Raw genomic sequence first — 13183 nt, 5'->3', positions numbered from 1 at the left:
GTCGATGCAAGCGACAACTGTCGCTAGCTAGTGACAGCGATAATTGACGGTACAGAGTTACAGAACCCCGCAGCTGGATACTCCGTCTTCCTGACTCTGCATTTGATTGACTTAGAGGAAACGTATTGGCCAACCAGATTGCAGAGCGAGAGAGACAGGTCTTATATGGCATAATTGCTCTATCTCACTCCTCCGGCACATTTTCGCATGAATATAGCTGTATGCGTCTTAATGCATTTTTGGCGTAGAATCTAGTGTCTAGCTTCTGAGTTTATTCGAGGGTGTCTTGTCTATTTCGACGTCATGACGTCACCCAAATGAAAGTCGAGGAAATTGAACTCTGTGCAATTCGAGTGCAATTAGTGTAAAACGCTCGTTTATAAATCATGTGTGCCTTCAGAGCATGTACTATTGGAGTACATTCTACATTGCGCGTACAGAAAGTGTGGCTGAGGAGTGAGATAGAGCACTTATGCCATCTACAACCTGTCGCTCCTGCTCTACCAGCTGATTGGCCAATACGTTTTCTCTCAGCCAATTAAATGCAGAGTGAGAGAGACGGAGTATCCGTGGTGACCCGGGCATTTACCAATATTTAGCTCCTCATCACTACGGTCACAGTTTCTTGAGTTTGACGACGTGGGAAGCTGCCTCCAGTAGCATAATCTCGAAGGCGGGGTCTTAAGAAACGAGTGTATATATACACAATAATTTTTCGAATTGGCGGTCGATAGGACTCAAAACGAATATGCAGCTCTGGCACATCGATGCTTTAATGCTTGGGACATTAACGAAAGAACCTGCAGAGCGCGCTGCAGCTGCCTCATAATAAGGTGCTGCAGCAAGTTTTCCCGCGGGGCGTATTTTCGTTGTATTTTTACGTGATTCGAGTGAGTATTTGCGAAAATCCAAGATAAGTGACGAAGAACAATGCCGCCTAAAAAGCGCGAGAAAGAATCCGAGGGTCAAAAAGTACCGAGAATGGACCAAATTCAAGCTGATCACGAACTGTTTCTCCAGGCCTTCGAAAGTAAGTATGATTTTTCTTTAATTTCTCCCAGTAACTGGGGAAGCTTCTTGCAGCTATGATTATTCAAATACGCGTTATGTTTTATACGGTAGCATTGAAATATTACAGATAAGTCAATATATATTGCGTGAATCTCAGCAGTTACGTTGAACCTTGCTAACATCACAACTTGAACATAACCTCAGTTTTCTCTTAAACTTATTCACTTTTAGGCGCGAGTCCAGGTGCACCAGGCTAGCGCATCACGTAACTGGACACCTGTCATACTTGTTTTACCATATCGCGTTGATAGAATTTTACTAAATAAAAACTGTATTTGCTCCAGAAAGCGAGTGCACTGTTGTTATGTTAGAGCTGTTCAAGTTACATTAGACTATCGCGAGAAAGGTTAGAATTAATTTGGCGTATTTTTATCGTCATACTGGGTTACAAAAATTGTCGCATCTTGTTTCTATCTGAATACCTGAACTCATTTGATCTGCCAACAATGTTGTCTTTGTATGTCACCATCAGAGGGTGAAAATTATGACATGTACTTTTTAGTAACCTCTGTGTATTCGATGTCATCCCAGTAAAGTCACTCTACGGTGTGGATAGGAGCAGTTATTTAACTGTCGCAGCACGCATTTCCTGTAAAAAAATAATCTGTGATACGAATGTAGTCTAGAAATTCTCTGTAACTAAACTTAATAATATGAATCTGATATAGTTATCTGCATGTCCGTATTTTTGATTTCTATGATAGAAAAAAATTAACACCACTCAAATTAAAACAGCTTTCATTTATATAACTATACTAATATTATCATTTGATCGAAATAGTCATCTTTTATAATGATCATTACAAGATTTATGTCTTGATAATCGTTGTTAATATACGTGCTATCGTGTAACATTTCTTTAAAAAAAACCCCTTTAAAAATCTGCATTTTGATTTTGATTCCTGTTACATGTAACTTCTTCCATTTCATCTAAATCAGGTTTCTGCGAACAAACTTATCTGAAATTCTCTTTTATTGTTGTAACGAGGACAATTCCTAGAGTACTCTGCAATTAGCATTCTGCCATGATTTTCTTTCATTTTATAAAGCCTTTTTTTGTTGTATTACAGGTTCGATATTTCCAAAATTTCCTATTTGCATTATAATGAATCTTTTATCGATTCACCATAGATTCAAACCATCATGAAACTAAAATGCTGCGTAATTCATATTCCTTCATCATTAATGTTTCTGCATGCAAGAATTAAATAAGCATTGGTGCATTGCACATATAGTTATGCTTCACTTTGACACACACAATTTATGTAAAATTTGCAGTCAGTACACAAGATTCAAGTTAGTAACGTTGAGATTAAGCAACTTTAAAAAGAAAAAAACACTTTACAACTTCTTAATAATTTTGAAGAAGTTGAGTTTCCCCACTATTTGTATAATATGGTTTGTTTTATTACGTTTTAATAAATTTTGTACAATTCTCAGATTCCTATTTCACGTTTTTTTCTGAAAATGCATCGTTACATTAAGATTAGGTATGCACTTCAATATAGTATACATCCATTTATTAATGAATTAGTTGTTTTTGTATTTTCTGATTCAATATAAAGGCTGTGAAAAATTGCATAAGCAAACAACAAAACTACAGAAGCCATGTTTTTAATTTATTCTTCAACTTGATATTTAAATTTATTAGTTCACTCGATTTTATCTATAAACATTATATGCGTATCATATTTTCTTGATAATCGAATCGGAGCAGGAAAGAATCATCTGTATTATCGTAACAAGGCTTGTCCGTGCAAGTATCTCGTAAAGACAGACGTAACCGCGTCATCATCCTCCATTCCAAATTAAAGACAGGCCGATATCCACACTGATTCTCCATTGTTTTAACCCCCCCCAGTTGAAATTATTTAGGGTCAAAAATTGTTTGGTGTAGTTGTTGCTTTCTGTCAATTGGCAGATGGTCTGTTTCTTTTTTAAATATCCCACGTTCATAGTAGCTTAGCCACAAAATGGATTGCATCGTAAAATATTGACACACGAGCAAGTTAAATTTGACCAATGTATATTACTCCAGGAATGATTCATTTGAATAATACACATATTTTTGAACGAAAAAGCTTATTAAACATCCGGTAATAAATTACAATTAAATTATTGAGGTACACAATATTACAAAACAAATGACAAGTTACCGAATTACTTATCGAGGCATTTGATATGAAATTAATGAGAAATTTATCACGACGTGAGGATTCTATGCTGTTTCGAAACGTGACAACGTCTCCAGCAATTGCGAACATTTGTGAGCAGCTATGTGGTTAGACCATGTGCACTATTTTTTTACAATTTGGTAGACAGGTAAAAGCACATTGCGACGTTATCAAGTCTTTACATGTATTGGGTGCCGCATCGTAAAGTATGAACAAAATCTAGATGATATTTACATTTTGACCGAAAGTGTTATAATTTCCACAAAAATTTATCTACAAGATATACACAATTCACTTTATGTTGAAATCTTTTTTTCCTCAACATATGAATGTCACTGAGTTACTTTGAGCTTTGTCAATCCTTTACTCTAAATAATCTGAACTGTTATATTCCCTTATGATTTGAGATGGAAGAACGAAGAAAAGTGGTACATAACATAGATTAGTTACTTAAAAACAAATACATAATGGCCTACGCTGTTAGAGTTCGTCATTTTCAATGTAAACATTGTTTTTAACATTCCTATAAGTCTGTGGTTACTCATTTTTGATCGATGACACATTTTACGAGTAGAGCATGGATCTTGGCTACAATTGTGTTTTTATCATAGGAAATTTAGAATTTGCTAGTGCAGATATTAATGTGAAGCCTTTTGATTCGTACCTATAGAATCCTAGTTTTGTTAATAGCGTGTGATATTTTGTTTTTAGTAAATCCTTATCTGCCAAATGTCAGTAACTTTACAGTATATGTATTATTATTGATTTACTGTGCCCATTAGACATTCATTATTGTTCTCACACATCAACATCATACTGATCACATTTGAAAACATCAGGTACAGCATAAAATATGACAATTTATATGTATACCGTTGTCCTGTATTAATGTGAGAACCTCAATTACGAATCTTAATACAGTACCGTTAATCTTTGTGAAATGCTAATGTAATTTTAGAGGATCAGGGGGATTAGAGAAAAGTAAGAAACGTCAAACTTTCCAGAAAAAATCTTTAAGGAGTAGGGAAATCACATTTAACCCTTTCAATCACAAATTTTTCAGTTTAATATTTTGGCCTGAATATTGTTATTTGGGGACGTTTGGGGTCATTGATCACGAATCTGAAATCAAAATGCATCATTTCTAAATCCAAGATGGCGGATCCAATATGGCCGCAGTAAAATCGGTAAAAAACTAAAAATTCGATGATTCTGACCGAAACGTATTAGTCAGGGGTTTTTGGGCCTATACGAAGTAATATAGATCATTTCAAGTTGTAAATAAACTGTGACAAACTAGCATATGGATATTTTTGAGGTGGCTGAGCATCCTACTGTGACTGAAAGGGTTAAGTTCAGGGAAACCAAATAACAGCCTAAAATTTTTATTGTACTGTCTAGATTGATATTGTGTTATTGTTATATAGTATGCACTTGATTGATATGGATAAGTCACTAATGCGAAGAGGGAATAATATCAATGCGATAATACTTTACCATTAAATTCTAATACTTGGTTTAAAATGACAACCAAAAGAAGTGGTTCTTGTTAGCATTTCTTAACAGTATCATACCCATGTTTTTGTATTCGTCTGAATATTATAGTGAGGAAAAAAATGTATTTCTATGTACAATTCATTGGCACTATATCATTTTGTGTATGAAAATTGAATAATCGTTCACAATTATGCTATGTATCCATGCAAACGCAGTCATGCGTATATTATTATGATTTCTTTCATCTGTAGCACTACGGCCACTCCACTGCTACTGCTATCATCATTTATGATCATTTGTTTGAATTGATTTTTTATCATTTATTAAATTTCATTAGTTTATCAATTTATTGTTATTATTATTATCATCATTATAATTATCATTTTCAGAGCCTACGCAGATATACAGATTTCTACGCACGAGAAATCAAATTTCGGTGAGTAAAAGATTTGCTTGCATTGAGACGAACACGAAAACATTAGTAAGGATAATACAGCTAATGAGGGTCCGCTGGAAAACAGGAAATTGTCAAGGAATTTCGTTCGATATGAAGAAGTCGGGAAAATGTCAGAAATTTCGCGAAATATATGGTGTTCGCTGGTATCACTAAATTTTTTAATTATTACCAGTAATTTAAATTCGCTGTTTTTAATTATTATCCCACGTTACGGTCACCAGATTTTTAGAAATATTCTTATATTAGTTGCTGTGTTCGCCTGATTATCAATATTTACTTATAAATATAACAATGATGATATTATTGACAATGTGAATGTGTATAATACTTGAAATCTAAACTTTATATTTACTAGTGCTTACAACCTTCTTTTTTTTATTACTTAATTATTGAATTCGAGCGTTTTTTATAATACAGAGAAAATGTTGCGAGACGCCGAAGCAAGAAATCAGGGAAAATGCGTCATGCCGATTAGGAAATAAAAAAAAACTAAATCGAGTAGCCACCGTTCATAACGAAGAGTTAGATATACTACAGATAAATCTTCCAAATGTTGTAACTTCCAATATTTAAAAATTAATATAAAACATATTGGGCACAAGTTCTACAAGCTCCTGTAGGGTGCAAACTTTTATACAAACGGCAATAATTATTTATTTTTCATAACATATCAACTGTGAATCTTTCAAGCAAATTTCTGTTCCTATTGACAGTAACCAAGATTGAGGTAGCATCGTCACAAAAACGTTATAAACATAAAAACTAATTTCTTGTCATGTTACATACATCGGAAACAAAAAAAAAAATTATTGTCAGTAAAATTTCATTTGTGTTATTGGCTACTACAATCTCAGGTAAATTATTTTCAGAGGCACAGTAACACGTACATAGGTCTAACATCTTCGTGATTATTGCTGAAAAATTATTTCACTATTTCCTACAATTTCATAATAGGTGAAAAATTCATTTGCTTCTTGATTTTCTTCACATTTATTTAGTAAATCGTTCTGCGTTAATAATTAGTATCATTGACATCGCACGTATCTAAATTTCCAATCGATGAAGCTTGATCGAAAACGCAGAATTTACCTACCGAGTTCCAATCATAAATTTTCGAGGAGTAAATAAAACCTGGTTAGCTATTTGATGTAGTCTAGTCGATACGCTCAAAACGATCTAAAATAGAGATACTGCTCTTAAAATTATGTGCGACAGCTCATTGGATTCGGAATGACGCCTATACAAATGTGCTAAAAAAGTTTATCAGCACATAAAAAATTGCAAAAGTTATAAACAATTAAAGATGAAAAAAAAGGCATTTCCTTTTCGGCCAATATCTCATAGACTATTCATATTTCTAAAATTTTAAAAAAAGATTCTTAAAGAGGAGGAAATTTCCAATAAAAAGCTCCCGGAACTCTATCTTCATTATTTATAATTTTAATTTAACGCTGGAAATGGGTCTCCGCGCTTCGTTGTCAGGCAGTGCTGGGCAAAATTGTAATAAAAAATTAACAATTACAAATCACTAAGGATAAGTTTTAATGACATCGAATTCCATTAAAATTATTTTCAGTAATAATAATTGAATCGGAGTTCAGTGAAATTACTTTTGATAATTGTAATTGACTCAGAGTCCATCGAAATTATTTCCAGTAATTGTAATTGAATTGGATTTCATTAAAATTACATTGAGTAATTTGAATTTAATCAAAGTTTATCAAAATTACTTTCAGTGATTGGAATTTAATCAGAAATCATTTCAATTATCCTCAGTGATTGTAATTAAATCAGACATTATTAAAATTCTTTTGAGTAATTGTAAACCACACGATGTGGTCCAATTGAATTTTTTTCTCTAACGTTATTCCTGTGTAATAATAACAAATAGACAAATAAATTTACTCCGTTTTTGGAGTATTCAAATGGTGTGATCGGAACGAGTCTTTTACAGTCAATATGTGAATGGGCTATGGTTACCAAAGTTTTTTGGGTAGCTGATCAAGGATTTCACATTACTTTGAAAAATTAATTTGTTTAAATAATTTGCTTGACCAGTCAATGTGAATATGTAAGCTCCATGAAGTTCCCGATGTTTTCGGAATTTGAAATTATGTTGAGAATTCGACATTACGTTTCCAAAGGTAATTTGTTTAAATAAATTATGAAAAACAATTGAAATTTGAAAAAAAAACATAATCATTTCCATTAATTGTAATGGATAACAGAAAAATTACAATTGTTCCAAGTAATTGTAATTAGTAGCAAAAAAATTACAATTTTTTCAAGTAATTTTAATTGACAACAAAAAAATTACAATTATTTCGAGTAATTGTAGTTGATAATCATAAAATTACAATTGTTTATACTAACTGTAATTGGTAAATCAAAATTTATAATTATTTCCCGCAATTGTAATTAGTTACTAAATATTACAGTTATTCACAGTAATTGTAATTTACGGGTAATGAAATGACGAAAGTAATTTCTGCTGCCCAATTCTGTTGTCAGGTCGCGCGCGCAGCGTCAAAAGCGAGTACGACACATTGATTAATTTTTTTAAGGTATTGAATATTTTTTAAAAATTTGAAAAAATTATGGTTTATTTTGAACACGTCAAAAAATTTATCCTCGTTGGAAATTTTACTTAAAGTTAATTTTTCAACAAGTTAAACGATTGTTAAGTAACAAAATTTTCTCGAACTTCCGTCTTCATTGTAAATGAAAAAAAATGTTTAAATAATTGTCGCAAAAATATTTCGCGTCGTGGAGCCTTTCTTATATACATACTCAACAATATCACGCCATAATAGTTGAAGAAATATTCATACTTTGTTTATAATAATTTTTGTACTCGAACAAAAACTGAAAAATCCAAGTAATACTGTTAAAAAAATTTTTTTTTCTCAATCATGATATTATCGTTTTTTTATTAATACAAGATATTAATTGATTTGCAAAAAAAAATTTTTTTATCAACAATTCCATTGTTTATTAACTTATCACTTTGTTATAAACAAATTTCTAACTTTGTTATATTTTTTTTCTCAAACTTCTAAAAATAACTAAAACAACCACATATAACAAAGTACAGAAAAAAATTTTGTTCAATCTTTTATTGTAATTTTAAAAAACACGTGCTACAAAAGTTGCAGTGGCTGCTTCATTTGTCTACTGAAAAACTAATATAACTTTTAAACTATTACAGATACGAAAATGAACATTCCAGTCGATTTTATAAAGAATTAAACGATCTTTCAAATGAGTTGTTCCAAAATTTCCAACGAGGATAAATTTTTTGAAGTGTTCAAAATACACCATAATTTTTTCAAATTTTTAAAAAATATTCAATACCTTAAAAAAATTAATCAATGTGTCGTACTCGCTTTTGACGGTGCGCGCGCGACCTGACAACGAAGCGCGGAGACCCATTTTCAGCGTTAAATTAAAATTATAAATAATGAAGATAGAGTTCCGGGAGCTAGGAGTTTTTTATTGGAAATTTCCTCCTCTTCAAGAATCTTTTTTTAAAATTTCAGAAATATGAATAGTCTATGAGATATTGGCGAAAAAAATGCCTTTTTTTTCATCTTTAATTGTTTATAACTTTTGCAATTTTTTATGTGCTGATAAACTTTTTTAGCACATTTGTATAGACGTCATTCCGAATCCAATGAGCTATCGCACATAATTTTAAGAGCAGTATCTCTATGTTAGACCATTTTGAGCTTATCGACTAGACTAATGATGCAAAATGGTGAAGCTCAAGTATGGCCGAACATTTCATTAGTTTATTTGTCTATCATAAAATTTTTACCGATCAAGCTATAGCGTTAACTTAAATTTTTTTGTACCTCCTTGTACAATAAAAAGTTTACAGTACCGTTGATATTGGTACTTCAGCAACGTCTTTTTTCCATGGATCTATCTTCACGTATGCAAAATTTTTGTCCAGGTCAACACCTAAATACAAGAAATAAATGACAGTCATTCCAAATTTCAAGTGCGGCCTCCGGGGTTGAAGTTAATACCGTTAACATAATAAAGCATTGAAAGAAATTACTTCTTAGAAATTCTATACTTGAAAATTAGTATCTTGCCACTTTAGAATGAGTACGTTTTGCTTTATCACGGTTTACTGAATTTTAGACGATCGGATTAAATTCAGACTAAACATACATCGTTACAATAAGGGCATGTGACAGTTATTTATTATCAACCAAATTAGTTGTTTACTATGTTTCGTTATCAATCATAAAATAATAAATAGATTTTGTACTTAGCGTTTTCGGATTTTTGGGGCCGTAGACTCCAGCATTCCGGAAATAGTAAGGAGTAAAATGAGTTGTTACAGGGCTGTTTCTACGCAAATGCGATTCATTAGCTTATTAACGATGATAATGAAAAATTACCATCATTTACATGTTCTTAACGCTTCGAACTTTAACGTTATCAAAATATCAAGCAATCTTATTTATACATTTACGGAATAGATGTTGACATAGAAATATAGGCTATGAGGATTCCATTTAGAAGAAAACGATATTTAATATTGAAATGTCGAGAAAATTTTGGTAAGACCTCGTAATCGTATAAGTCAGAGACTCAGCAACGTCGCGTGGCAGATATCACGTAATCCGTATTTGCGTAGCGTAAAATTCTATCAATTCTACGATTTTTGTTTATAAGTTACATTCAACTAATAAATTTTACCACTGCTGCCTTTAGTAGTAAAAACTGCATCATGAAAAAATTTGTGTTATTGAAACAATAAAGAGCCTCGCTGAGGGACCTACAAAGTTTGCGTCGTCGTGATGTAGCCGTTGAGTCAAATCTAGTCCTATGAAGATTACATGTATATCAGCATTACGTGAATAATTTCATACAAATAACTTGTCAGTCGCAATGACAAAGTAATATGAATACGTACGTACGGGCCATGTTGAATTTACCTTTTCAAACAGTCACCATTTTTTATTCTACCTTTTTATCTTTTTTGACACCAAAAGTAAGTTCACACCTTTTCCTTCTATCTCTGGTTTGCTGGTTTGGTTCCATTTTACAGCAGATTGAAGTTCATCAAATTGTTCCGAAAATCACTCATCCTGATTAATGTACCTCGAAAACGACTAGAATAGCAATGAAGATGAATAATAGCTAATTTATTTCGAATTTTAAATACTTCAAACAAATGTAGGTATTTTCTTCGAACAATTGCATGAACCGCATTTTGAGGCATTTAATAAACATGTCATTTCCAAGAACATGTTTTAACAATAAGTCTCATTAACCCTTTGAATATACACAGGGTTGCAACCATCCATTTTGAACCTTTAGAATAACTGATAAAGTTGAATTTACAAAATCTGAGCTTGTTCACGCTTTATTAACGGTTCCCTAAATTTTAGGGAATCCTAATGTTGCAAAATAATGAGTTTTTCTAAACTGGCATTATTACAATAATGATACAAACTTTAGCCTCGTTATTTTTTCCCGTGAATACGCGTTTTTCTTGCATACTAATATACATTGTGTTCACCATGCAAAACAAGTATTTTTTTTTTTGCAGAAGGCCAATGACCTATATTCTTCCGTTAAATATAGTACTTAAATAATCAAATTATAAATTGCTTGCTAAATATATTGAAAATTGAAACACTTGGATTTTTTTTTTAATTCCGCAAATCCATGAATTCATCTGGGTACCAATGGCATTATATTTTTGCTAAAAACGTACGTATGTACATTTTTTGAGTATTCAAGCTTACTCATGTATTTTCTCGTTATTAATCTTATGTTGTTGATAATTTCAAAAATAGAGTTGTTCAAAATTGACCATGGATGGTAACCACCTATAGTGTGTACTCAATGTTCGAAAAAATACGTGTTTACTCTAAGGGAATTTCTTGAAAAATAACGACAATTGTTGGAGCGTAGCATAAGAAAATTTAAGTAGGTGCTAATACCATCATTTTTCAATCACATAATTCAACACAGCGAATTTTAAATTCGAAGCGTCGTCGCTGGTGCGTCATAATAAATACCCAAGAGCTACGCTATTGTTTCTCAGCACGAAAAACTTTCCCCAAAGGACAATACTGACCGTACGCGAGCACACGAGATGCAGCTGGTCACCAAATGTCGGATACCGTTAATCTACCCAAGAATTTCCTATACAAGGCCCAGGCACCATCATAAACCTTCCGCAACGAAGGCCTGCTTCTCGATACGCGGGGGGTGAACTTGGGTCTGGCAGCGCTGCTGAGCGTAGAATACTTGCGCAATGCGATACTGCGCAGTCAAATAATCCAAAACAATTCGAGTCTCTCCCCAGACCCCCTGGATTGAAACAAATGAATGTGGAAATGCGTAGTATCGGATTGCGCAAGTATTGTACGCTTATACGCGCTTCCAAGCGGCTGCCATGCATTGGTCAACCTCAAACTACGTGTTGGGATAGGAGTTCGGTCTCCTGGTCTCTAGTCTTCTTCTGGATGACGCAGAGTAGCTAAATAGCTTCCGCGAAAATTCACCAGCGACGACCATTTTCCTTTGCACCATGGAACTCGATGTTTCCGACCATGCCAAGAAGCTTGTCAAAAACGTAAAGTCGACGAAAAAATGCATCTCAACTTAAACAAAGATTAACATACTCGACCAACGCACTTAACCTAAATCATACAAAATGATGAGACTGAAGTTAGTAACGTTAACGCAACGAAACATTGAGCTGATAATAACTATTTTGAAAGTTTCTAGTGATTTTGAAGTGGTTAAGTTTTCAAAATAAGAATACGTTTCGTTTTATAATGATTTATTGCATTACCCACATTCCTGCAATTGTGACATAACGATTTTTTTGAAATGTAAATAATTACAATAATCTTACTAACTGCAAGCTTATACAAAATTGTACTTGAATATTCAACCGTATAATCACAATCCATACTTTGTAAATTTACATTACTTCAGAACTTTTTTATATGCCTTCTTGAAATACAAGAGCAGTAACTGTGACCGGTACAAATTTTTTACGTTATTGAATTGCAACACGAAAAATGTTGCATCATATTAATTTAGGACGCAACGTACCAGGCGGTATTGATATCGGGATTTACGCCTGTGATCGATATCACTAAAACTCGCGGTGTTTGACGATACAGTTTTGAGATCCCCAGGATATACCTGGATTCCTTTTTTCATAAACTTACTGTCGGTAACAGATATGCTTAAACATCCTTCTGATGCATAAAATATCATTTTACACCGACTTGTTTTTAACTTGGCATTCTGTAAATTTCTGTGTTCCGTACGTATATACAACAGAATAAAACCAAAACAAACCAGCATATGAAATTACATCATGCGTATCGTATCAATAATTTTCATCAACTGTTGTTGTTAACTGTAACTGTATGAAAAAATATTAAGCCATGTTTTTCATTCGGGGTCTCAAAATTTGTGTTACCGTACCACAGTGGGGAATTTTTACGAAATCGTGGCCATAACCAAAAAAAAAAAAAATTCTCATGCGGGTACAAAGACCACAGGGATTAATTGAGACCTAAATTCTGCGTAAGGTCCTGGCTGTCTCCAATATTTATACCTCATAGTCCGTTAGATATTTCAATTCAAAGTCGACCTTCGGCGGTGACAGGAACGAGCCTTAACCCGCGCTGTGTTATTGAATGCAACTTTGAACATTTATACAACGGTATTCGAATATGTTAATCAATTTAAACGAAATGGATACTCTTCCTCAAGGTATGTAAAAAATTTTCCCTATTTCATAATCGAAAAATTTTATTTATTGCCCATGTTTATGTAGTCTAACGATAATCCTGAAAAGTGCCTTCGTTCGGAAGTGAATATTGACTTTGCATATACTTTTAGTATGCATCCACACGCGTCCACACCTTCGTTTTTTTTTTAATTGTAGATTAGAATATCAGCTTTCGAATGGCATGTCAACAATAGTTTGCAA

The 13183-nt window shown here is 32.9% G+C and overlaps 1 protein-coding gene across 2 annotated transcripts in view; it reads left to right on the top strand.

Annotated features, from left to right (window-relative positions):
• The first annotated feature begins 799 nt into the window (after positions 1-799).
• Su(z)12 (Polycomb protein Su(z)12) overlaps positions 800-13183 on the top strand; it is a 57196-nt gene continuing 44812 nt past the window's right edge. For both annotated transcript variants that reach the window (XM_046634365.2, XM_046634364.2), the window contains exons 1-2: positions 800-1030; positions 5132-5178. In XM_046634365.2, coding sequence (XP_046490321.1) covers positions 931-1030; positions 5132-5178 — 147 coding nt within the window. In that variant the 5' untranslated portion in view covers positions 800-930. The remainder of the gene's footprint in view (positions 1031-5131; positions 5179-13183) is intronic.

This window comes from Neodiprion pinetum, chromosome 7 (assembly GCF_021155775.2).
Source record: "Neodiprion pinetum isolate iyNeoPine1 chromosome 7, iyNeoPine1.2, whole genome shotgun sequence".
NCBI classification, from domain to species: domain Eukaryota; kingdom Metazoa; phylum Arthropoda; class Insecta; order Hymenoptera; family Diprionidae; genus Neodiprion; species Neodiprion pinetum.
This window is presented reverse-complemented; position numbering and strand designations above follow the sequence as displayed.